Here is a 25,984-nt window from a genome sequence, read left to right as displayed (position 1 = left end):
AAAATGGCCCATTCATAAAGCGAAGCGTCAACCGGTGATTTGTATTCTGCTCTTGAACGAGAACAACGCTACAACAATCCATTCTGAGTTGTTGGAAGGGTACAGCAACAACACTCCACCATATGACATGGTGGTTAGGTGGCGCAAACGCTTCCATTGTAGCCAAAGAAGTCTGAATGACGAAGAACCAAGTGGCAGACCATCTCACTGTGGTGATGGAATCGCAATAGAAGGAGAGTGCCCGCTATTCGATCACAAGCGTGTCATATTTGCGGTGAAAGTATAAAAAGTGAAAATCAGTCAAAGATCACTTGTCAATACTTAGCACATTTTGAACATGACAGATGATGTCACTCTCTGGTTTCGTCAACTAGTCCGAAAAAGCTTGCCAGACCGATGCCTCTTTAATGACTCCCCTTTTTCACGGATGAAGAAACCATTGCGTGGTTGACATTACCAGAGTCACGATGAGGTGTTTTCTGAGGTGAATACAAAAAATGCAGAGCTCTACAACCATGGCCAGCGCCATATCATCATTGTTTACATACAGTTGCGACTAGGCCTAATTTTTGTAAACGTGTTTCTCTTCTTTTTTCGGTAATCGTAACTTATTGTCACTGAAGTAAGTTTGTTTACATACGATTGAGACTAGACCTAATCTTCCGTAAACCTGTTTTCTTGTTTTTCAGTAATTTAATTTGACTTATTCTCGCTAGAGTAAGATTTTTACCATGAGTGAAAAGTGCCTGACGTGCCCTAGAATTGTTAACTACGGAGTTTGATGTGATGGCTGCAGTAGTTTTTTCTTCCATTGGGGTGACTGTAGCGGCGTGGGAAATGGGGAAGTGGATCAGACCCATCAGTGGTTCTGTCGGACATGCAGTAGAGATAGGAAAATAGTGGAACAGGAGGGAAAAATTTCTGCCCTTCAGGCACAGTTTGTAACTTACCCTCTCTGTTATGTTATTGATGTTTTGTATTACTGTAGAGATATGAAATTATTGTAGCGGTTTGCTTAGTCAGCCGTACTTCGGAATATTTGACATTAAATGGAGCCTGAAACTTGCGTAATAAATACTTAGCGTGAAGTGCGATTTGCGACATAAACAAAAATTAATTGCGGAGATGCAATTCACTGAATATTAACAGAACAGTTTTAGAACAATGCACACGACTGACTAGACACATTCATAGGGTACGTACATTCCCGTGCGAGTGGTTGCTGTCTGATGAGAAAGATCTACCTTAATTTTTTTTTCGTAAAATAATTACGTCGTAACACACTCGGAGATTGCGAACGTACAATCAGAGTAGAGGCACGTACGTTCTATCATTCCCCGAGGCCTGGATAAAAGAATTGCAATTATTTAAATTTAAGAATATTTCCTTTTCTATCGGACTCCTATTTTTATACGAAAAGGAAGATTGCAGGTTCTGAATGTCTCGGCAAAAATACATCGGAATTAATCTTAGCGGCCACCAAAGGAAAGTAGTGAGCACAATCACGTACCTCTATTGTTGAGCAGCGCCGTCGTGAAGATCGTCGCCTCCATCTAAAATTCGCCTTCTCGAATTAACAGAATAATTTGTACTCCATTGGTATGGGATTTGGGCTTGATCTTGACAGAAATTATAAAACACATTTTTAATCATTTAACATCTTCATTTAACACACACATAGACAAGAAATTATACTGTACCTCTTTACGCCAGCACATCAGAACAAAAAGGTAGTTAATACTAGAAGTAATAAAAGAATCTCGAAATTAGTCCTTTGTCTATCAAGGATAAAACAGTTTTTCAGAGTATTCCTCTGCTATGACAGTCGAACAAATTTTCTTCTTGTATCTTCGAGATTAAATTACAACATTTTTTAATTCTTTTTCAAGTTAGAGTAAGCTAGGGAAGATCTGAACAGGTTAAGGAGGGAAAAGGGTAAAGAGAAGTGGGAAGTGGCAACAGGTAACAGGAGGAACAGACCTAGAACTTTGTCAGACAGCTTTGTGGTGAAATGCGAAGAATAAGTTTGACCTGTTCCTTCAGTTAGAAACTGATGAGCCTCAGACAGAGGTAGGTGTAGAGGGGGCACAACAAACTTTCATTAGGAAATTAAATAAGAATGTGGAGAAGTCAGCAGAGAGAAAGAAAGTTTTGTTAGGTAGTTCACATGCCAGAGTGTAGGCCAACTTTTGCAGGACCAGTTAGGATCAGAATACCAGGTCACAATTATTTTAAAACCTAGTGTTGGTTTGAGTCAGGTGACAGGGGATTTCGGTTCACTCTGTAAAGATTTTACCAAGGAAGACACCATGGTTATTATGGGTGGGCCAGGCAATAGTATTGACAGAGATCCTGGCTACAATGTAGAGTGTGACCTGGCAAGATCGCATCAGCAATGAGACACACCAATGTTGAATTTGTGTCTGTTCTGAGACGCCTTGACCAACCACATCTAAACTCTTCTCTCGGAAGAGCTAATTTGGAGTTACAACGGTTACTTGGGTTGTGTGCAGCTTCACATATTGGTTTGGTTCCTGTTGATTCTCTCTGTAGGTGGGATTATACAAGACATGGCCTACATCTCAACAGGAAAGGGAAGGGTAAACTGGCTGGGCTAATAGCAGGAAATGTAAGGGGGGGGGGGAGGCACAGCCATGAGTGGTAATATACCAGTGGTCATACGTGTTGGAGCAACATCTTTTTTAGGAAAGGTGGGACAGAACGAAGTCAAGTTCTGAGAGAAGTAAATATTGAAACAAACCTTCAGTTTGAGAAAGAAATCATACAGTATGTTCCTGGCACATTGGATCAGGGAACACAGCTATTGGTTAAAAATTTACAGCAATCAGCAGAAATTTTATTTCCACCCGATTTCATCTCGGTAAATGTGAAATGCCAACTATCTTTAGTGCATCAAAATATTCGAGGGCTTAGAAGTAAAATTAATGAACTACTTATGTGCACTGATGAATTAGAGTCATGGAACCCAGTTGATATAATCTGACTCTCTGAACATCATGAGACCACTGTTATAGATATGTTAAACCTTACAGAATTTAATTTAGCCTCTTACTCCTGTAGACAAAATATGGAGAAACGAGGAGTTGCCACATTTGTTAAAAACAGTTTTAAATTTAATGATATTGAGATTAATAAATTTTGCTTAGAGCAGCACTTAGAAGCTTGTGCAACAGAGACAGAATTTCATAATAGGTCCTTTATAATAGTAGCCATCTACAGAACACCTTCAGGAAATTTCAACCTGTTTATAAACGGTCTTGAAGATTTATTATCTCATCTAAAATTAAAAAAACAAAGAACTCTTGGTTGCTGGTGATTTTAATATAGATGTCCTGAAAAACATTTTCAGTGAAGAGTTACTGAAATCAGTTACATTGTCATTCAATTTAATTTCTACTGTAAATTTCCCAACTAGGGTATACAAATATTCTAAGATTGCCATTGATAATATCTTTATAGACAGTTCTAGGCAACTAAGCCACATTACAAAACCAGCAGTAAATGGGCTATCTGACCATGACATGCAACACCTAACATTAAATTTTGAAAGTTGTCAGGGTAAAACATCTATCAGAACTGAGTACAGAAGTCCAATAAAGCAGTCAAAAACTGAGAAATTTCGGAGATTGCTCAAAGAAATTAATTATATGGGTGTTTACAGCATACAAGACACAAATGGAAAATACAAAACATTCATTAATAAATTTAGCACCTTATTTGAAAATTGTTTTCCCCTGAAGGTAACTCAAATTAAGCAGAAGTCTAATAAGAAACCATGGATGACACAAGAGATAAAGATATCATGTGAGACAAAAAGGAAACTATCTTATATGTAGGGACACCTTTGAAACTAGCATTATAGCTCATTACAAAAATTACTGCAAAATACTGAAGAGGGTTATCCAGAAATCTAAACCCCTGCATTATGAGAAGAAGATAAATACATCCAGCAATAAAATAAAAACAATATGGGATATAATTAAGTCAGAGACAGGCAGGACCAGAAATGAGGAGGAGCAAATACCTCTAAAAATAAATGAAACCTTGGTAACAAACGCATGTTGTGTTGCAAACCACTTAAACAATTGTTTTGTCTCTGTTACTGATAGCATGGGGTTGTCAGGTTCAGTAAATAATGCAATGGAATATCTGAGACCAGTGCACACAAGCAATCTCAGTAAAATGCAGTTAACACTTACTTAACTCTAAGAAATAGAATCCATCATAAAGTCCCTGAAATCAAAGCATTCTGGTGGTTATGACAACATATCAACAAAGTTAATAAAAGAATGTTCAGGTGAGCTTAGTCGTATCTTAAGTTATTTGTGTAATCAATCACTTATCACATGAACACTCCTGGACTGGCTTAAATATGCTGAAGCTATACCTATCCACAACAAAGGGGACAAAGAAATGCCATCAAATTACCGACTGATCTCACTTCTGCCAGCTTTTTCAAAAATCTTTGAAAACGTTATGTTCAAGCGTCTACTTAAGCACCTTAGTGAAAATAACATACTGTCAAAGTCACAGTTTGGTTTTCTTAAGGGTTCTGATATTTAGAAGGCTATTTACACTTATAGTGAAAATGTCCTTAATTCATTGGACAACAAATTAGAGGCAACTGGCATATTCTATGACATGTCAAAGACGTTTGACTGTGTGAATCACAGCATTCTTTTAAGTAAATTAAAATATTATGGCGTCACTGGTAGTGCTGCAAAGTGGTTTCAGTCATATCTTACTAATAGAAAACAAAGGATGTCATTAAATAACACCACCACAGTAGGCAATCAGACATAATCTGACTGGGAAGAAATTACATGTGGTGTTCCCCAAGGTTCCATAATAGGTCTACTACTTTTTCTTCTGTATATTAATGATCTGTCATCTGTTACATTACCAGATGCCACGTTTGTCTTATTTGCAGATGATACAAACATTGCAATAAATACCAAATCAAATATAAATTTAGAAAGGGCAGCTAATCAAATTTTTACTGACATTAATAAGTGTTTCATAGCCAATTCACCTTCATTAAACTTTGAAAAGACCCACTATATTCATTTCAGAACTTCCAAGAGATTTCCTTCTAGTGTGTGTATAAAACACGATAACATGGAAATAGGAGAAGTTTAGAGTCTAAAATTCTTGGGATTACAACTTGATAATAAATTCAGTTGGGAGCGATATCCTAACGAACAGCTAAAGTGCCTAAACAAGTCTGTGTTTGCAATGTGAATGATGTCAGACAGAGGAAATATAAATATAAAAAAACTGGCATATTTTGCTTATTTTCACTGCATTATGTCTTTTGGTATCATATTTTGGGGTAGCTCCACAAACCGCGAAAGTTTTTTAAAAAGTACAGAAGCGTATAATAAGAGTCATGTGTAGTGTAAATCCAAGATCATGTCGAAACCTATTCAAAGAATTGGGCATACTAACCACAGCTTCTCAGTATATTTATTTCTTAATTAAGTTTGTTGCAAATAATACATCTCTTTTTCCAACTAACTGCTTAGTACACAGTATCAATACTAGGAATAAGAACAATATACATACAGATTTAATATCACTTACTCTTGCCCAGGAAGGAGTCCAATATTAAGCAACACATATTTTGAATAAGTTACCAGCTACTATTAAGAGTTTACTTTCAGACAAGGCACTATTTAAATATAATTTTTAAAAAAATTTAGTGGCCAACTCCTTCTATTCCATCCACGAATTTCTCAACAAGTGCAGAAACCATTTTAATGAAAATTTATTATACTTTAATTTTTGACAATACTTGGTTGTAACAGCCAAGTAACTACCTACTGTGTGAATGATGGATGTATGGAAAGCAGATGTAAGTCTTATGTCTGTAAATAGTGCAAGTTTAATTTTAAATCTTGTACATAATTTGACTGTTCTTAACTGAGGATCACTGAAACGAATAATTTACTTTAATTTTTGACAATACTTGGTTGTAATAGCCAAGTAACTAGCTTCTGTGTGAATGATGGATTTAATGAAAGCAGATGTAAGTATTAAACCTGTAAATATTAGAAGTTTAATTTTAATTCATGTACATAATTTTACTGTTTATTGACTGAGGATCATTAAAATTAATGAAACTCAAGTTTTTCTAATTACATTTTTGTAATGTGTTTATCTGACATGTTCCACACCCAGGAGGATCCCCTCTTTTGTGGGTCTATGGAATGAATAACTATTTATTTATTTATTTAGCTTTGGCAAGTACAAATCACGTATGAAAAATCTAAAAGTACATTCTACCACGATATGGTGAATTGTCTGCCTGTCAGCGCCGCAGTCGCACTGTGGTGATGGCACTATGCTCCATTTGTACAAGGCAAATCACGATGAATGAATAACTAGTCTAATCTCATCATCGGTGGAAAAAAATGTGGCGCATTGTAGTCTGACTATGTAGAGGACTATAGTAGCACCAAGTTTTGTGGATTGACTTTTTTCGAGGTGTTAATCAGAACTTTATGAATACCACCTGTACAGATATGTTGCCCCAGCAGCAAGTACATTGATGCAAACAAGGTACACTTTAATAGTTTTATAATATTAGTATGAAACTTAAACATAGAGACATGTAAGACCCAACTAACACCATAATACGTTTTTACTTTGCATAAAAGAAATTTCTTTGCACAGGTAGTTCAACGTTTGTATCATGTAACGCCGGAAGAAATATTTTTCATAACTTTAGGAGAAGTAACATTTTTTTCTGGGAAAATATGCTGCTTTTGTTTTCTGTTAATTGATGAAAGTTTTAAGTTATCTGCTTTTTATAATGGATCGTTAGTAATCAATTTTATTTGTTCCGTGATACAGAAATCTGCTAAGAAGCATAAATAGTAGTGCCCCTCTGCCTGGCACAGAGAAAGAAGCCCCGTGTTCCGGCCAGCGCAATGACTGGTGACCAGGAGAAATCGCAAGGCGGGAGTACAGTGGCTATCCGCCAGGTGGCGTTGGTGCTTGTAGCGCTGGCAGCTGTCCAGCCCTGGGCACCAGCTAACACCTTCGTCGTGCATCACCCGCAGGACGACGGCGTGGACTGGATATCGAAGCTGGTGACACCCTACAGAAATACCACAGCACTTGATCAGGTACAACACTTTTGCAGAAATGCGTTAGTCACTATATTTACTTATAGTCATCTTTCAAAATTTATGGTAGTGCTACAGGAAGACAGCAGAGAGACGAGTGAAAAATACCTTGTTTGGAAAAATACTTTCTGATGAAAATCAGTGAAGTGGTGCAATAGATGAGACATTAAACTCCCACTGTCGATGAGTAGAGTTCAAATGCTCTTCCAGACTTGAGGATTTCGTGGCTTCCCAAAATAGCTTAAGTTGTATGCTGAGATGGCTCCATTAAATAGAACAGTGCCGAGTTCCTCCCACATCCTTGCCTAATTAGCTTCTGCCCTGGCTCTAATGACCTTGTCACTGACAGTAATTTATACAGGGTGTTACAAAAAGGTACGGCCAAACATTCAGGAAACATTCCTCACACACAAGGAAAGAAAATATGTTATGTGGACATGTGTCCGGAAACGCTTACTTTCCATGTTAGAGCTCATTTTATTACTTCTCTTCAAATCACATTAATCATGGAATGGAAACACACAGCAACAGAACGTAGCAGCGTGACTTCGAACACTTTGTTACAGGAAATGTTCAAAATGTCCTCCGTTAGCGAGGATACATGCATCCACCCTCCGTCGCATGCAATCCCTGATGCGCTGATGCAGCCCTGGAGAATGGCGTATTGTATCACAGCCGTCCACAATACGAGCACGAAGAGTCTCTACATTTGGTACCGGGGTTGCGTAGACAAGAGCTTTCAAATGCCCCCATAAATGAAAGTCAAGAGCGTTGAGGTCAGGAGAGCGTGGAGGCCATGGAATTGGTCCGCCTCTACCAATCCATCGGTCACCGAATCTGTTGTTGAGAAACGTACGAACATTTCGACTGAAATGTGCAGGACCTCCATCGTGCATGAACCACATGTTGTGTCGTACTTGTAAAGGCACATGTTCTAGCAGCACAGGTAGAGTATCCCGTATGAAATCATGATAACGTGCTCCATTGAGCGTAGGTGGAACAACATGGAGCTCAATCAAGACATCACCAACAATGCCTGCCCAAACGTTCACAGAAAATCTGTATTGATACGTGATTGCACAATTGTGTGCGGATTCTCATCAGCCCACACATGTTGATTGTGAAAATTTACAATTTGATCACGTTGGAATGAAGCCTCATCCGTAAAGAGAACATTTGCACTGAAATGAGGATTGATACATTGTTGGATGAACCATTCCCAGAAGTGTACGTGGAGGCCAATCAGCTGCTGATAGTGCCCGCACACGCTGTACATGGTACGGAAACAACTGGTTCTCCCGTAGAACTCTCCACACAGTGACGTGGTCAACGTTACCTTGTACAGCAGCAACTTCTCTGACGCTGACATTAGGGTTATCGTCAACTGCACGAAGAATTGCCTCGTCTATTGCAGGTTTCCTCGTCGTTCTAGGTCTTCCCCAGTCGCGAGTCACAGGCTGGAATGTTCCGTGCTCCCTAAGACGCCGATATATTGCTTCGAACGTCTTCCCGTCGGGACACCTTCGTTCTGGAAATCTTTCTCGATACAAACGTAACGCGCCACGGCATTGCCCCGTGCTAATCCATACATCAAATGGGTATCTGCCAACTCCGCATTTGTAAACATTGCACTGACTGCAAAACCACGTTCGTGATGAACACTAACCTGTTGATGCTACGTACTGATGTGCTTGATGTTAGTACTGTAGAGCAATGAGTCGCATGTCAACACAAGCACCGACGTCAACATTACCTTCCTTCAATTGGGCCAACTGGCGGTGAATCGAGGAAGTACAGTACATACTGACGAAACTAAAATGAGCTCTAACATGGAAATTAAGCGTTTTCGGACACATGTCCACATAACATCTTTTCTTTATTTGTGTGTGAGGAATGTTTCCTGAAAGTTTGGCCGTACCTTTTTGTAAGACCCTGTATACCCAAACTTCATCCCTTTCTGATTGACATATGAACGCATCGAGCAGTGGAGGCAATCCGTCTGTTACTAGATATTCCTCTCAGGCAGCAACTAGAGCATAATGTTGTGTTTTGTGCCAAATACACAGTTGACGCCAATTGTGTAATAGGGTTGTCATACAGTCACCCCCCAGAAACGTTGTTTCCCACTACCTACTGTCAAATTTGAATCACAAAACATTTTAATTGCAGTATAGAAAAGAAAATTCGTTGATGTAGTAAATTCAAAGATATCCAAAGACGTTTACACAAAATGAAAATTCAGCGAACTTCTGTATCGTTATCTAAAAGTTATGGTCATAAATGTCATATTTAATTTAGATATTCTGCATACACTTCACTCGTCAGAATGCGACATAACTGTATATTCTGTGCCTGTCAGGAAACAGTTCATGAAATGTGAAGTAACTGGAATATTGGCAATATAAGCACAAATGCAACTACGTATGGCAACATGAAATTCTAATAGGTGCAATATTTTCTCTGTACTTTGACATCAAGGCAAAAGTAATTGTATTATCTATATCTATCCTAACATTATGATCAGTTTTCATTTAATTTAGTGATGGATTAGATGACTGCACGGTACAAGTTCTACGGCATCTGCAGTACTCCAGAGCAATAAATGTTCTCTTTTAAATATGTGACTAACATTCTGTTTAGTGAGCTTTTCACTTCCACAACTTTCAAATTGACCTGTTCAACAAGGCAATGGCTGAGTTCCTCCTGATTCCTGCTAACTGAAGCTCCATCTTATATGTCACTGTAGATAAGACACTGAACCAAACCATCCGTGGTTGTTATGGAAGGGTTGTTCAACCGATACCAGTCTACTCCAGACGCAAGTCATGGGAGAGAAGCGGTGTGCATGTATTAGTCCATTCTATGGAATCAACACAGTAAGATGTGTCGACATGAAGATGTTATGTAATGGCAGAAAGGTACTATTGTGAACTGGGCGTGCCCATAACCACAACGTGAACGAAGTTGCACTCTTTGTTGACCTATCAACACGGACTGCTAAATGTGAATACATTTTTAACTGGCGTTGCGGGAGGGCTGGCTGTGGTGGCGGTTCTCTTGTCACAGATAGACGCAGATGGAGCAGGAGAATGTGGTTCGTTGATTCAATAACTTCTTTACTGCTGTTGGTTTACAATCACTGGACTCTGATAACCCTAGTAGTGAGCGGGCACCTCCACCGCTGCTGCTGCGTAAGGGAAGGCTCGCATTTCCTAGCTTGTGTCGTGTCGGCCAAATGCAGCTGCTCTGCACTGAACAAATCAGACTTAACCACGCCCAGTGGTGCAAGGCTTGGAAGTCACTTGTTGATACCTGAGGAGGGGTGGGGATGGCTGGGCCCTCACTTCGTACTCCCAAGACAGTGGCAAAGTGCTGAGGTGCCTGAGCGCTCAGATGCTCAGCAGATGGGCAGGGATTCGTGGCCTGAGGGTGGCACATAAGGCTGTGTCATCAGCACAGTGCTCTCCGTCACAGATTGGGCGTCACATACCTGCCCCACCTGTCCGATGACGACAAGCTGGTTAGGTCGAAATTAAATGCTGGTGCTGGTACTGACTGCGCGGTGGTACCTGTGTTTGTTTGTCAATCCGAACGATCCGGAACAGAGGCAATGACCACCTATCGTAATTACCAGTGGCCTGGGCTGTACAGACTTCCTGAAGACTGGACTGGGGTCGGAACATGAGGTCTGTTGACGCAAATTCGGTACTTCTGCTGATCACGCAGTTCAGTGATCAGTGCTGGCTGTCTGTTGCCGTGGCCTGATTAATGCTCTGGCCTCTGTCTGCTGCTTCAAGTTCTACCATAGTTTATTCTCTTAGAACTCCACCCTCCTAAGAAAAGAAATCTGCCCTCGGATTTCAGTTGAAAATTTTTCTGTAACATAGGCACTAATTTCTCCCAAAATTATTTACATTTCACTTTTTTAACTTCACTCATGGTTACTTTTCGTTGTTCACATTAATTACACTTCTTTTCCGACCACATTAGAACTTGGCTCTACAGAGTTTTTTTATTCACTGTTGATACTGTCCTTTGTCAGATTGTTTCCTGTCAGTACGTAGCTTTTTGTACCACTATGTGGGTGGTAGCAGGTATCAGCGTTGCTTCCTAATGCTACAATTTGATTTGTTTCCATCTACTCCTCCCTGCATACCATCCACAAGTTTACTACTACCAGTCATTAACGGCTAACAAGGAGAGCACATACATTGTGATCTAAATCCTTTCTTAACTTATGAGGAACAAAACTGAACAATAGGAACGGAATGGTTCGTGCATTACTGTATCGTTTGACGTTACTGGCCTCCATGACTGCAGTTCACGCACTGTCCTTTTGCTCCGTATTCTTAAAAACGAGGGTTGGCCAGAAAGTAAGTTCCGATCCGTCGCTAAATGGAAACCACAGTGAAAATCAGAAATATTTTATTTGCAAGAGTTAGCTACACTTTCCAGATAATTCTCTACATAGTCGCCGCTGTGGCAGACATTTGTCGGAGCGCTATCCCATATTTCCAACACCATCGTGCTTTCCGATAATTCTCTACACTGGTCTATAGGGCGTAGCCTGCGCCGAAGTGTTGTCTTCTTATCCTGCGTTTCATTTAAACAGAGATGATACTCAGAACGAGCCAATTAGGGCTGTGTTGTGGGTGATCGAACACTTCCCATCGAAAATGCTGCAGGAGCGTCTTCACTGCCCCTGCAGAGTGCGGCTGAGAATTTCCATGAAGAAGGAAGTGCGTGACAGTTGTGTTAGGTGGGCTGCATTCATTAAGGCGAAGCCTCTCATTGGGCCGTCCTGTGGCTGGAGACATCGTTGTTCTAGGCACCTTTACTCGCTCACAACTGAACAGAACGTCTTGATGCGATCGACGGCCATACTAGAGACACTACCCAGCACATCTGTGCAATGCTTCATCGGCTTTTCACTGTGGTGTCCATTTCGCGACCGACTGGAACTTACTTTCTGGACAACACTCGTATTAGTAATTCGGGAAAGTTTATTTATAAGGGGCGATCAGAAAGCTTTCGTTCAAAGGCTGTATATTCCGGAATCGGTATTCCAATTAGGCAAAATCACCGTGGGTACTGAGGCCATCATTCCACTGACGTACGGCGTTGAAGATACGCGTTTGGTGAAACAAGTGTTCTGCTGCCTGGAGAAGTCCGTAAGTGCCTGTCGCACATCCTTGTCCGACTGGATTCGTCGACCCGTAAAGGCCTTTTTTAGGGAACTGAAGGCATGGTAATCGCATGTGGAGAGATTAAGACTATAGGGCTGGTGCTCGAGTGTCTCCAACTTGAGCTGACGTAACTTTTGCTTTACAACATTTGCAATATGGGGACGTTCTTTAACATAAAGCAGTAGCACACCTTGTCGCGCTGTATTATGCTATGGTGTTTTTCAGACATGCTACCCCATACACGTTCTTCACTATCCGATGGATGTCTGCTGTCCTTCGGCAGTCAAGAAACGAATAACAGCAATATGGTCCTGTTTGTGCGCATCTGGTAATTACGTCGCCATAGTTCACGTTTCCGCATTTACCATAGGCACGTTGGAAAGACACTGTTGCCACACTGATCTCTTGCCCGTTGGTGCTTATATATCCGCTTCGGAGTCGCACTACGTTGCACATACGTTGCAGCAACACCCTCAAATGGAAATTTTTCGATCGCCGCTTATACAATAGCAGGAGATTCATGGTAACTTTGCTTTGGTTGTGTTCTCAAGACATTGTGAGTCGTGACTGTATACAAAATGCCATAATCTATTACTCCTTTCATTCTTTGTTAATGTTTAAATAATTCCTCACGCTCCGAGGGATTTATCTAGTGGTAACACTGACTTGGTACAAGACTATATCAACCCTACCTGTGCTGTACAATAATCCTACAATTTTCGTAACTACAGGCACTATACCAGTCCCAGTTTTGAAGTATACTAATCCTATAATTCTCCTTAACTCTCCCCTGGCTACAGACGCTATATAACCCTCATCTGTGTCGTGTAAAAAAATCCCTTTAATTCCTTTACTTTCACATGTCTTCTAACATCTGACAGACTTTCACACTATTCATTTCCTTCGTTCACACTATTCATTTCCTTCGCTTGCTCGGCTGTTGTTGGTGATGTATATCATGAACGCTGATTCTCTAAGGGCATGGAGCGGTTTAATTGGCGACGCCACATTCTTTTGGTATCTCAGCATTTTTACTGTTCTGAGACAAAGTAACATGTTACGAAGATAGTAAAACCTAACCAAGCAATGCTGTGGCAACTTTTCACTCTTGTTCTAATTGATCAGCACTGTACCTGGCTTAACGAACCAAGTAGTACATGTTAACTTCTTTCCCTGGGGAGTCACATTTTCCCGGATTACATCTCCTAATGTTCCTAACTTAGCCATAACCTTTAAGTCACAAGTAATTCCTATCTTTAATTGCTAATATACATGATATTCCTGTCATCCTTACACACCCTAAAACTTTTACTCTATACAGTTCTTCTTTACAATACAAACATTATGCCTATTCTGACTTATCGTTAAGAAATAACTGAAGTTTTAAGGATACCCAGGGTTTTCCATGCCTTAATCAGGCACACTCTCGGCGCTTACTGGCGTAATGCCACTTCCCTCGATATCCCCAACAAACTACAGGATGAGTCTCGGTGCACGGAGCGGAATGCCCAGATAAAGTGTACTGCATGCATGTTACAAAACTTAGGGTTCAGCCTTAGGTCCGTTACCGAACACTATAATGGTATGTAACACCAAGGCTGTAGCAAAAGTAGGGAAAGGATGTAGAGGAGCGCACGACTGACATACTACTTACATGTCTTGCTGTTCTAGATAATTCTTCAGCATTCTGTCTTTCATCCAGCCACTCTCCTTACCCCTTTGAAAATGTGGTTACAACGGAACCTGATTGTTGATTTTTTCTTCAGCAGTTTCTTTGACATCAATCATAAAATTGGAAGACAGTTCGTAGATACAAGAAATTCTTCATTGCAATTTCGAATTCAAATGGTTCAAATGGCTCTGAGCACTATGGGACTTAACATCTGAGGTCATCAGTCCCCTAGAACTGAGAACTACTTAAACCTAAATAACCTAAGGACATCACACACATCCATGCCCGAGGCAGGATTCGAACCCGCGACCGTAGCGGTCGCGTGTTGCAATTTCCTTAGAATTATTGGTCTCTGATGCTGCTAGCGTGGTTGGTCACCAAACTGAATATGTCAGCCAGTGCGCCGACCTCCAACATGGTACGAAGGAAAAGCGCTGAGTCAGTACCTTACTGCAGCTGGTGAGTAAGGGAATGCTTGCATTTCCTGATCTGTGTCGTGGCGGCACAGCATAGCTAATCTACAGTGAACACTTCAGACAGCATAATGGCCACCGGCGCAGGACATGGAAGTCCATCATTGATATCATGGCTGGTACAGGGATGGCTGGGCACTCGCTTCGCATTCCCAAGACCCCAAGTGTCCAGATGCTCAGGTGATTGGCAGGAATTCGCGGCTCAATTATGGTAGAAATGGCTGCATTATTGGCACAGTGCCCTCTGTCGCACACTGGGCCTCACGTAAGTGTCTCAGCTGTTCAGGGATGACAAGGTGGTTCAGTCAGGTTTAAATTCTGCTGCTTGCTGACTTCACGGTAGTAGCTGTGCTTATATATCACGCCGAACGATCTGGACCAGAGTCGATGACCAGGTGTCATAATTAGCAGTTGTTCAAGCTGTAGAGTCTTCCTGAAGACTGGCTTGGTGTCGGCACATGGAGGTCTGTTGATACAGGGCGGTTGCTTCTGCTGATCACGTAAAATGCTCAAGAATTGCGGTCGTAAAAAGAAAGTGAGAGAAACATTTTCAAACCCAACAGATGTTATTCACGTGAAAAGGCTTCCGATATGATTGTGACAGCACGAAGGAAATTAACAGACTCTGCAATGGTAGTTGGAGCTAGACCCATGGGACGTTCCATTTCGTAAATTCAGTAGTTCGAGATCCGCAGTATCAAAAACTTGCCCAGAATACCAAATTCCAGGCGTTACTTCTCACCACGGACAACAACCGAGGGCAGTGTCGTTTGCGTAGGGTCGTCAGTGCTAACAGACAAGCAATACTGCGTGAAATAACTACAGAAATCAATATCGAACACACGACGGACGTGACCGTTAGGATAGTGTGGCGAAAGTTGACGCTAATGGGCAATGGCAGTAGACGACTGCCGCGAGTGGCTTAGCTAAAAGCACGACATCGCCTGCAGCGCATCTCCTGAGCTCGTGCCCATATTGGTCGGCACCTAGACGACTGGAAAGCGTTGACCTGGCCAGATGCGTCCCGATTTCAGTTGGTCAGAACTGATGGTAGGGTTGGATTGTGGCGCAGATCCCGCGAAACCACGGACCCAAGTTGTCAACAAAGGACCGTGCAAGCCATTGGTGACTCCATAATGGTGTTGGCTGTGTATGCATGGAACTGACTAGGTCCTCTGGTCCAACTGAACCGAACATTGAGAGGAAACGGTTATATTCAGGTACATGGAGACCTTCTGCATCCACTCATGGACATCACGATCTCAAACAATGATGGCATTTTTATGGATGACTATGCGCGATGTCACTGGGCCACAGATGTTCACGAGTGGTTTGAAGAACATTCTGAACAATTCGAGCGTATGATTTGGCCACCCAGATCACCCGACATGAATGCCATTGAATATTAACCGGGCATAATCGAGAGATCAGTACGTGCACAAAATCTTGCACCGGCAACACTTTCGCGATTATGGACAGCTGTAGAGGCAGCACGGCTCATTATTTCTGCAGAGAACTTGCAACGACTTGTTATGTCCATGTCACGTCGATCTGCTGTACTACACCAGGCAAAAGGAGGTCAGACACAATATTAGGAGATATCCCAAGACTTTTGTCAACGCCGTGTATAGTGAGTAGACTGAAGTACTGCGAAGGTTACACTTTCTGGTGAGACTATACAGTAGGGACCTTACGTGGAGATGCCAGAGTAGACACATCGATAATTACCTTGATGAGAGTTGTTTTCCGAGCGTCACTGCCACTAAAGCCAGAACGCCGGACATCCAACTCTACCCATTCCCTAACGATCTCGCACCGTCTGCCACATCCAGCCAGCCGCGAGATCTGCCAGCCGACTGCAATGTGCATTCAACCACGTCTCCTGCAGCCCGCCCATCGCTCGGTAAATGATTTCCACAATAGCAATACTATCTAAGTCTGACTGCTAATTCCGTTTGTCTCTTAGTCACCACGATTTAAAACCCTGGCAACGAACGTGAAAACCTTCTTATTGTTAATTGGCGTATTATTGTTGTACCGGATGTCCATAAATGTTCACCGTGATTTCAAGATTAAATTTTAATTATATTTACGATTGTTTTTTATTACGCTTGTATTAACTCTTTTATATGTTCAAAACTTAATGACTAGAGGCATTTTCGCTATATCCAATAAAGAGTTACATCATTTTGTTATCAGGGTGAACATTTATGCACACCCTATATTTCATTGATAGTATGGAAAGAGATAAAGTATTTATATATGAATCTGTTAATTACGTAAGCACTTCAGAAAGTAAATACACATGTTGTTCCATTGCCCGCATCTCGTGGTCGTGCGGTAGCGTTCTCGCTTCCCACGCCCGGGTTCCCGGGTTCGATTCCCGGCGGGGTCAGGGATTTTCTCTGCCTCGTGATGGCTGGGTGTTGTGTGCTGTCCTTAGGTTTAAGTCGTTCTAAGTTCTAGGGGACTGATGACCATAGATGTTAAGTCTCATAGTGCTCAGAGCCATTTGAACCTTTTTTTTTTTTTGTTCCACGGTAAGACTATTAGGCAACGTGATTGGGGCATTGTCAGAAGAGAGCACATGTTCTGGGTCTCCTGAAAATGCAGTTTTGCTGTGGTACAGATAACAGGTGTATCACAGTGTGGACGTGAAATGGTACGGGAACTCCCAAGTTGGAGTACGCGGCACAATACGAGTCTTGTGAGCAAAACAAGAAAATACTACAAAAATTCACCATCAAATTCTGGTGGTATGCGGACCAAATGCAATGTTGCATCCCGCCGTAGTGAAATAGTGCTGACGGTTTGACCGAGGTTGCACAGACGTGGGTGATGCTGATGAAAAATCCAGATCTTGCACCATGTAATTTACGTTAAACTACATCTCCCAAAATTAACTAAGATTTCTCCAAAACTAATGAAGTTAATAATTGAGGGGACAGTCCTTAGGATATAATTTTGAAAATTATTTTGCACACTAATAAGAAGACAAATTCTTCCGTAAGAAAATCGCAAAAATGTTGAATTCTGGTTACTATTTTATCCTGGATTTGAAGATTGGGTAACTGATTAACTGAATATGAGAATATTAATTTTTAGAACGTGCAGTTCTGTTCATAGAATTTCTTTACACATTCGTGGAAAGTAAGCAGTCCACACATGGGCCAGAGTAGCTCTCTCAATGGAAGCTGGATGGGAGCTGTCGTCGTGTTGTACTAAATGTGAAAATACCGACAAAGGACATACACCCCCAAACAAGGCTGTTATGAAATTGCAGGTTGTGTCTACGAGTATCCAACCTACGCAGGTCCTTACGATCCAGGAGCAGCCAACTTTATTTATATATGGGAATTTATGATCCTAAATACGTACAGGGGAAAATATAACATGAAATTAATAGAATATATTTTCCACATTAGCAGCACATACGGACTTAAATCGCGTAATCAAATACAGTTGCGTGGTTTCGTTGTATAACAATTACCACCTTAGGCATATAATTACAAAGTGATTATCCTTAAGCTCGTATAGAACAAGAATTATCTATATCATTTCTTCCTCGTATAGTTCTCATTACACCGAGTAGAAGTTTCGTTCATTCCTAAGAGCGCCTCGTACTCTTAACCGTAGTCTGTAGCGCTTAAATACACTGAAGCGCCAGGGAAACTAATATAGCCATGGGTATTCAAGTACAGAGGTATGTAGACAGACAGAATACGATGCTCCGCTCGGCAACGCCTATGTAAGACAACAAGTGTCTGGCGCAGTTGTTAGATCGGTTACTGCTGCTACAATGGCAGGTTACCAAGATTTAAGTGAGTTTGAACGTGGTGTTACAGTCGACGCACAGGCGATGGGACACAGCACCTCCGAGGTAGCGAAGACGTGGGGATTTTTCCGTACGACCATTTCACGAGTACCGTGAATATCAGGAAACTGGTAAAACATCAAATCTCCGACATCGCTGTGGCAGGAAAAATGTCCTGCAAGAGCGGGACCAACGACGATTGGAGAAAATCGTTAAACGTGACAGAAGTGCAACCCTCCCGCAGATTGCTACAGATTTCGATGCTGGGCCATCAACAAGTGTCAGCGTGCTAACTATTCAACGAAACATCATCGATATGGACTATTGGAGCCCAAGCCCCATTCGTGTACTGTTGTTGACTGCACGACATATAGCTCTACGCCTTGCTGGGGCCGTCAACACCGACACTGGAGTGTTGATGACCGGAAACATGTTGCCTGGTCGGACGAGTCTCGTTTCAAAGTGTATCGTGCGGATGGACTTGTACGGATATGGATACAACCTTGTGAATTCATGGACCCTGCAAGTCAGAAGTGGACTGTTCAAGCTGGTGGAGGCTCTGTAATGAAGTGTCACGGGACCCCTGACACGTCTAGATACGACTCTTGACAGCTGACACGTGCATAAGCATGCTGTCTGATCAACTGTATCGATTCAAATCCATTGTGAATTCCGACGGATTTGGGCAATTCCAGCAGGACAATGCGACACACCACACGTCCAGAACCGCTACAGAGTGACTCCAGGAGCACTCTTCTGAGTGTGAACACTTTCGCTTGCCACCAAACTTCCGGACAAATGTTAGTGAACAAATGTTACAGAACTTGGCCTCACGTAAAAATGTGTAACTTACTTTTTGAAACTCCCTCATATTTATATGTGTGGTCCAAAACACTTTCTTGCAGCTGGCACCGCTTGTCCTTTCATTTATTATCAAAACAATTATAATTCAACCACTAAAACGCTTTCAGTGGATAAAAACACAAAACCTGGACAATAGCGTACAGGAGGCGTGTAATATGGTCCATCAAGGTGCGATTTTATCTCTTTTTTCTTCAGACATGCGTGGTGTAGAGTGAACCGATGGCCCAGTGAGGCGTTCAATCCTCGATACGTGGAGGATGTAGTTTTGTAGCTTAGAACGGAGGGGATCCCGTGATATTTTGGGGGTATTTTTGTACCATGATTTACACTCACTCAGTCATATTACTGCGAACTCGAACCAGGATATTTATTTCAACTTTGCGATGATCAAGTGTTGCCCTTTCTTCTATGAGGACTATTCGGAAAGGTCCGATAGGTCGCGAAATGGAAACGACAGAGAAAATCCGATGAAGTTTTGCAAAGATGTGTTTGTCACTGTCTCTAGCATGCCTGTATATCGCGTCACGTCGCTCGTTTCAGTTCTAAGCACACAGTGAGCACGTAAACCTGTCTAGAACAATGGTGTCTCCTTCCAAGTATGGGTGCCCATTGCAATGTTTCGCCTAATTTCGTGCAACCGCACATAAAGTAGCTGTCATATATTTCTTCATGACAACTCTCTGCCGCGCACATTGCAGTGGCAATGAGAATGCCCCTGCAGCGATGGATGTGTCTGATCACCCACCGTTCAGCCCGTACTTGGCTCCCCCTGATGTTCATCTCTACTCACGTGAACCACTACCAAGAAGACAACATTTTGGCACAGACAACGAACTGCAGACCAGCGTAGGGAAGTGGCGGAAAGCACAGGTGGCTGCCTTATGTGACGAGAGTACTGGAAAGTTGGTACAACTTTACAACAAATGTAAGCCGGAGAGGCAGCAAACTGTTGCAAGTAAGAAATTTTTGATTCTCACTTCGCGACCGGTCGGACTTTATTTTTCGAATGGCCCTGGTACATGTTCATGAAGTTTCTGTAGACTCTCTCGTCTTCCAAGATGGCAGTCATATTCACGGGGCAGCACGTAGACATTTTTGGTTTGACCAACCATCGACTGGCCAACTAAATCGCCTGCTCGCGACTGGACAGAAAATTTCTGATACGATTTGAAACTGCGGGAAATGTAGAAATCTTCTTTACGACAATTTGGTGGCTCTACGCAACGTATTCGCCAATGAGTGGCTTTAGCTGGCCGCGCGGGATTAGCCGAGCAGTCTTAGGCGCTGCAGTCATGGACTGCGCGGCTGATCCCGGCAGAGGTTCGAGTCCTCCCTCGGGCATGGGTGTGTGTGTTTGTCCTTAGGATAATTTAGGTTAAGTAGTGTGTAAGCTTAGGGACTGATGACCTTAGCAATTAAGTCTCATAAGATTTCACACATTTTTGAACATTTTTTTGGCTTTAGCTGGATAAGGCTTACCCAAATAATTTGTAGAATTTTTTCCTCGCCGAACTGGTACCATTTCTCCTGAGAGTGACAAATGCTTTTGTCCGGTGTACGTAGTACTCCCAATACTTTTGTGTTTACAGCTATGTGGGAGCTGGTACATAACTATACGTGCAAACTAAGTTGACACTCGGCGCGGTGACTGCTGGGAGCGACTATAAATTGGAGATGCCTTTACCGTCGCTTTTGTGAGCCACCGCACCGAATGTCAGTACAATTTGCACGTACAGTACTGTTCCTGATGTTTTACTTCTCGCATCTATCGTGTGAGTTTCATGTGTTGCTGGTGTTTTTCTCTGCTAACAGATATCTGGCCGGTGGTATGTGGTGGAGGTGGTGTTCCCGATGCCGATGTGGGGCGCGGACACGTGCGTGTGGCTGGACTTCTGGCAGCACGAGAACGGCTCCACGCTGTTCCACGTCGAGTACTACAGGAGCAGCGCCAACAAGTCTGTGCGATCCGCCGACGGAGTTCTCGACAGGGGCGTCTGGCACCAGCACGGTCAGTAGCGCCAGCTGCCAGCCACGCTCTTAGCTCCAGAGAGTTGTTGTCGTCTTCAGTCCTGAGACTGGTTTGATGCAGCTCTCCATGCTACTCTATCCTGTGCAAGCTTCTTCATCTCCCAGTACCTACTGCAACCTACATCCTTCTGAATCTGCTTAGTGTATTCATCTCTTGGTCCGTCTTCTGTTTTTGCCCTCCATGCTGGCCTCCAATACTAAATTGGTGATCCCTTGATGTCTCAGAACATGTCCTACCAACCGATCCCTTCTTCTAGTCAAGTTGTGCCACAAACTCCTCTTCTCCCCAATTCTATTCAATACCTCCTCATTAGTTATGTGATCTACACATCTAATCTTCAGCATTTTTCTGTAGCACCACATTTCGAAAGCTTCTATTCTCTTCTTGTCCAAACTACTTATCGTCCATGATTCACTTCCATACATGGCTACACTCCATACAAATACTTTCAGAAACGACTTCCTGACACTTAAATCTATACTCGATGTTAACAAATTTCTCTTCTTCAGAAACGCTTTCGTTGCCATTGCCAGTCTACTTTTTATATCCTCTCTACTTCGACCATCAGCAGTTATTTTGTTCCCCAAATAGCAAAACTCCTTTACTACTTTAAGTGTCTCATTTCCTAATCTAATTCCCTCAGCAGCACCCGACTTAATTCGACTACATTCCATTATCCTCGTTTTGCTTTTGTTGATGTTCATCTTATACCCTCCTTTCAAGACACTGTCCATTCCGTTCAACTGCTCTTCCAAGTCCTTTGCTGTCTCTGACAGAATTACAATGTCATCGGCGAACCTCAAAGTTTTTATTTCTTCTCCATGGATTTTAATACCTACTCCGAACTTTTCTTTTGTTTCCTTTACTGCTTGTTCAATATACAGATTGAATAACATTGGGGATAGGCTAAAACCCTGTCTCACTCCCTTCCCAACCACTGCTTCCCTTTCATACCCCTCGACTCTTATAACTGCCATTTGCTTTCTGTACAAACTGTAAATAGCCTTTCGCTCCCTGCCACCTTCAGAATTAGAGTATTCTTATCAACATTGTCAAAAGCTTACTCTAAGTCTACAAATGCTATAATACCGCACCACAATCGATAAGCCGCGCTCGAAACACTCGTAATGCAGCAGCTGTATGGGTTGGCAGTACGAAATAAATCGAGATAGGCCAGGGGCTACAGCTGCCAGCCAATGGGTATCACGTGTGTGGATAGTGATTGGTCGATGCCTCGTTAAATACCGGAGCACTGAGCTACGGCGGATAGTTCTCAGAGTCGTGTACGGTCTCCAGTAACTGCCGAGCCTACAAGCTGCAGAGTTCATCCCTCGACTCCAAGACTAGGGCTCCGTATGCATCGTAGGCCCGGATGCAGTCGTCCACCCTGTTCCAGAGGAAGCTTCTCCGTCCACAAGGTCTGGGATTCACAGAGGGTGGGTTTGCTGGTAGTTGGGAGCTCCAACGTTAGGCGCATAATGGGGCCCCTTAGGAACATGGCTGCAAGGAGGGGAAGGAAGCCAGTGTGCACTCCGTGTGCAGCATACGGGGGGGGGGGGGGGGGTGATTCCGGATGTGGAAAGTGTGCTTCCGGATGCCATGAAGAGTACAGGGTGCAGCCAACTGCAGATGGTGGCACATGTCGGAACCAATGACGTGTGTCGCTTTGGATCGGAGGAGATTCTCTCTGGTTTCGAGCGGCTAGCGGAAATGGTAAAGACTGCCAGTCCTGCTTGCCAGATTAAGGCGGTGCTCACCATCTGCAGCGTCGTCGACAGAACCGACTGTGGTCCTTTTCTGCAGAGCCGAGTGGAGGGTCTGAATCAGAGGCTCAGGCGGTTGTGTTATGAAACGTCCCCTTAGAACCATTTATACATGGAACGTCCCCTTTAGAACAATTTATACAAGACTGTGCTTAACCTGGCACACAATAATTTTAGCGCAACGCAATCTGACTATCAAAAATCCCTGCAAAAGAATGGCCCTGACAAACATTAAACTATACCTTTCACAAATCACTTACCTCACAAAAATCTTCGTTGCTCGAACTACTGCAATACAGCGAGTGCCACTACTGCCAGCTAAATAAAAGATACAAACTACGGAAGGCACTAACTACTGATAGTCTTAGCAAATGAAAGATTCTAATAGAGAACAAACAATGTATTTACCTCAAAATTCATAATATATACAGCAGTTCATGACATTTTTCAAAACTCCGCCATCTCTCTCCCCACATCCACCACTGCTGGCGGCTCACCTCCAACTGCGCAACGCTACGCGCTGTTAACATCCAGCTATAGCAGTTCATGACAACAATGGCAGACAACAATGCAAACTAGCCACAGACTGCACACAGCACAGCCAGTGATTTTCATACAGAGCGCTTCGTGGCATTACCCATATAAAAATCTAAACAGCCTACTTACATAGCCCCCATGCTCCCCACAAAAAATTTTACAAAATATTTTTGGGCAGTGGCCAATAAAGATTTGATAAAATTTTTCATAATTACAATAACAAAGATATCAAATGCACACACTTATTGATACAATGTTGGTCAACAGCTAAAATTTTTTCACAGTCAATAAAGACAGTCCTGATCATTCATCATAAGAGTAAACCTGCAGTTTGTTTGCTCAAAGTCTGAGCAGTAAAATACAATGCACACAGAAGTAGTGGATTTCCATGCAGTCTTGAAGAAGTAGTATTGTCCTTCCAACGGTAAGACAGTGCTGACTCTTGACATGCTGACAGGTAATGGGCCACAACAGAGCAAACCCACAGCAGAGTCAGTCGACGTTTCGAAGAATATTGGTAGGTAGGTCATCACAGAGTAGACCCACTGTAGTCCTGGTAGAGATTGTGGTATTTGTGGGCCACCAGAGGTGCAGACCCACTGTAGTCCTTGTAGAAATTGTGGACAGGCCCACTGTAGTCCTTGTAGAGATGGCCAGCAGCCATCTGTTGCGACTGTGCAGGTGCACAATCACCATCGAAGAGTCTTGCAGAGAAGATAGCAAGTCCATATACCCCCACTTGTGCACTCACAAAGTTTGTGGAATTGTCCTTAGAACCAGCAATGCTGTTATCCAGTCCCTTGCTGAATTATCAACACACGTGCAAACACTATCAGTCCCTACTTCTCACATATTGTCCATATACTATGACCAACAGATATGTGTGCAGTGAGATGGAACTTACAAGTTACTTAATTTGATGAACTGCTGTCAATTACAATTTTATAACATAAGAATACAATGACAAAGGTACAAAATACATAATTAAAAACATAACAATACAGATAACATTTGTAGTACAGGCTTTACAAAAGAATAGAAATAAACATATACATCAGTGTTACAGAAATTATGACATGAGTACAAAAATAAAAGATCAGAATCACTTTTAGAACGTCAACTTCACACATGAGCATTAAAACAACACAGAATAAATAATGTCTAAGCATCTTTACAAAGAAAATAACAGAGTATTAGAAAAATTCTACAACATAGCTCTCATCAGCACATAAACACATCAACACATAAAGACAGGAAAACCACAAATACACAAGGGTACACAAACATATAGTGGGATAACACAAAAGGAAAGGACAGGGTTTGTTTTACTGCAGTATTTTGCATGGAGATCTCCCTTCGTTCATCGTTATTCCCAAAAGGTCCTATCTATACCTCCTTCCTGTATTCTATTCATATTTCTTTCAAAATAATTATTTCTGATTGTACAATACTCATTTGGGCCCAAATCTTTTACATATAACTTCGCATTGCATTCTTTACCTATTCTCCATAGTCAGTGTCTTATATAGTCTACCCCCTCTTAAGCTAACTTAAATCTACTGAGCTCAGATATATATATCAAGGGACGAGCCAATGCAGCATCACATAAAACAGTTAATATAAACAGCAATGAAAAAAACGCAGATTTGCGAAGCAAGCAGCATTAAGAAATTAGCAAAAATCAAATTCAATAACACTATGCCTGGCAAACAGCAGCAGCAAATATAAAAATATAAAAAATATAAAACTTATATCTATACATGACATAGCTCAAGCAGAAAAATATTACAGTAAAAACAACAATGCAGAAAAGGGAAATGTCTATTCACATCCTAATGTCTATGTAATTAAAGTGGTGCACCACAACAACTTATTGTAAAAAAAAAATATTACCATGTACTTGAAAAGAAAACTATGTGTCCAGTTACTGTTACTAGTTCCTTCTTATTGTTCTTTCCTTTCCAAGTGCTCCTTTTTTAAAGAATGTGGATCATAAAATAATTATTTAATAGATCTGTTGACAGAAAGTGTTCACATTAGCAAATGCATTTCATTTTATAAAAGCAATGCTGCAACACAGCTGGAAACCAGACATCAAATGAAATAAGCAACTATGAAAAGCAAAGCATAAAAATATCATTCAATAGTCATGTGGCATTTCGTAAGTTAGTAGCACTCAACTCTCGGAGAAAGACACTTGTCATAATCAGGTGTGCAGATGTACGAATATTTCCCATCAATTCATAAGCATTTCAGTAATTAGCACAAAGTGCGAGTAATCATATGTTTTCAAGTAACGAGGGTGTCGCATTAGCGATGAAAGGCACACCCTAATGGCTTGTTCTCCAGGTGTCTGACACAGCTGTGTGCCGACGACGCACGTGCAGGTGGTCACTTAACTTTCTTATGGAAATATTTACGACATTTTTCCGCTACAGAGACAGTCTCATATAAACATTTCACAGGTCGAGAATTTACGTTGCAAATGTGTAGAA

General features: G+C 41.9%; 1 protein-coding gene across 1 annotated transcript in view; it reads left to right on the top strand.

Annotated features, from left to right (window-relative positions):
- Positions 1-25,984, top strand: part of LOC126144800 (uncharacterized) — a 104,690-nt gene that overhangs the window by 47,255 nt on the left and 31,451 nt on the right. Inside the window, exons 2-3 of the mRNA XM_049915513.1 lie at positions 6,877-7,151; positions 20,973-21,168. Of these exons, the coding sequence (XP_049771470.1) occupies positions 6,954-7,151; positions 20,973-21,168 (394 nt within the window). The 5' untranslated portion in view covers positions 6,877-6,953. The remainder of the gene's footprint in view (positions 1-6,876; positions 7,152-20,972; positions 21,169-25,984) is intronic.

This window comes from Schistocerca cancellata, chromosome 2 (genome assembly GCF_023864275.1).
Source record: "Schistocerca cancellata isolate TAMUIC-IGC-003103 chromosome 2, iqSchCanc2.1, whole genome shotgun sequence".
NCBI lineage: Eukaryota > Metazoa > Arthropoda > Insecta > Orthoptera > Acrididae > Schistocerca > Schistocerca cancellata.
Note: the sequence above shows the minus strand (reverse complement) of the source record. Positions and strands in the feature narration are given on the sequence as shown.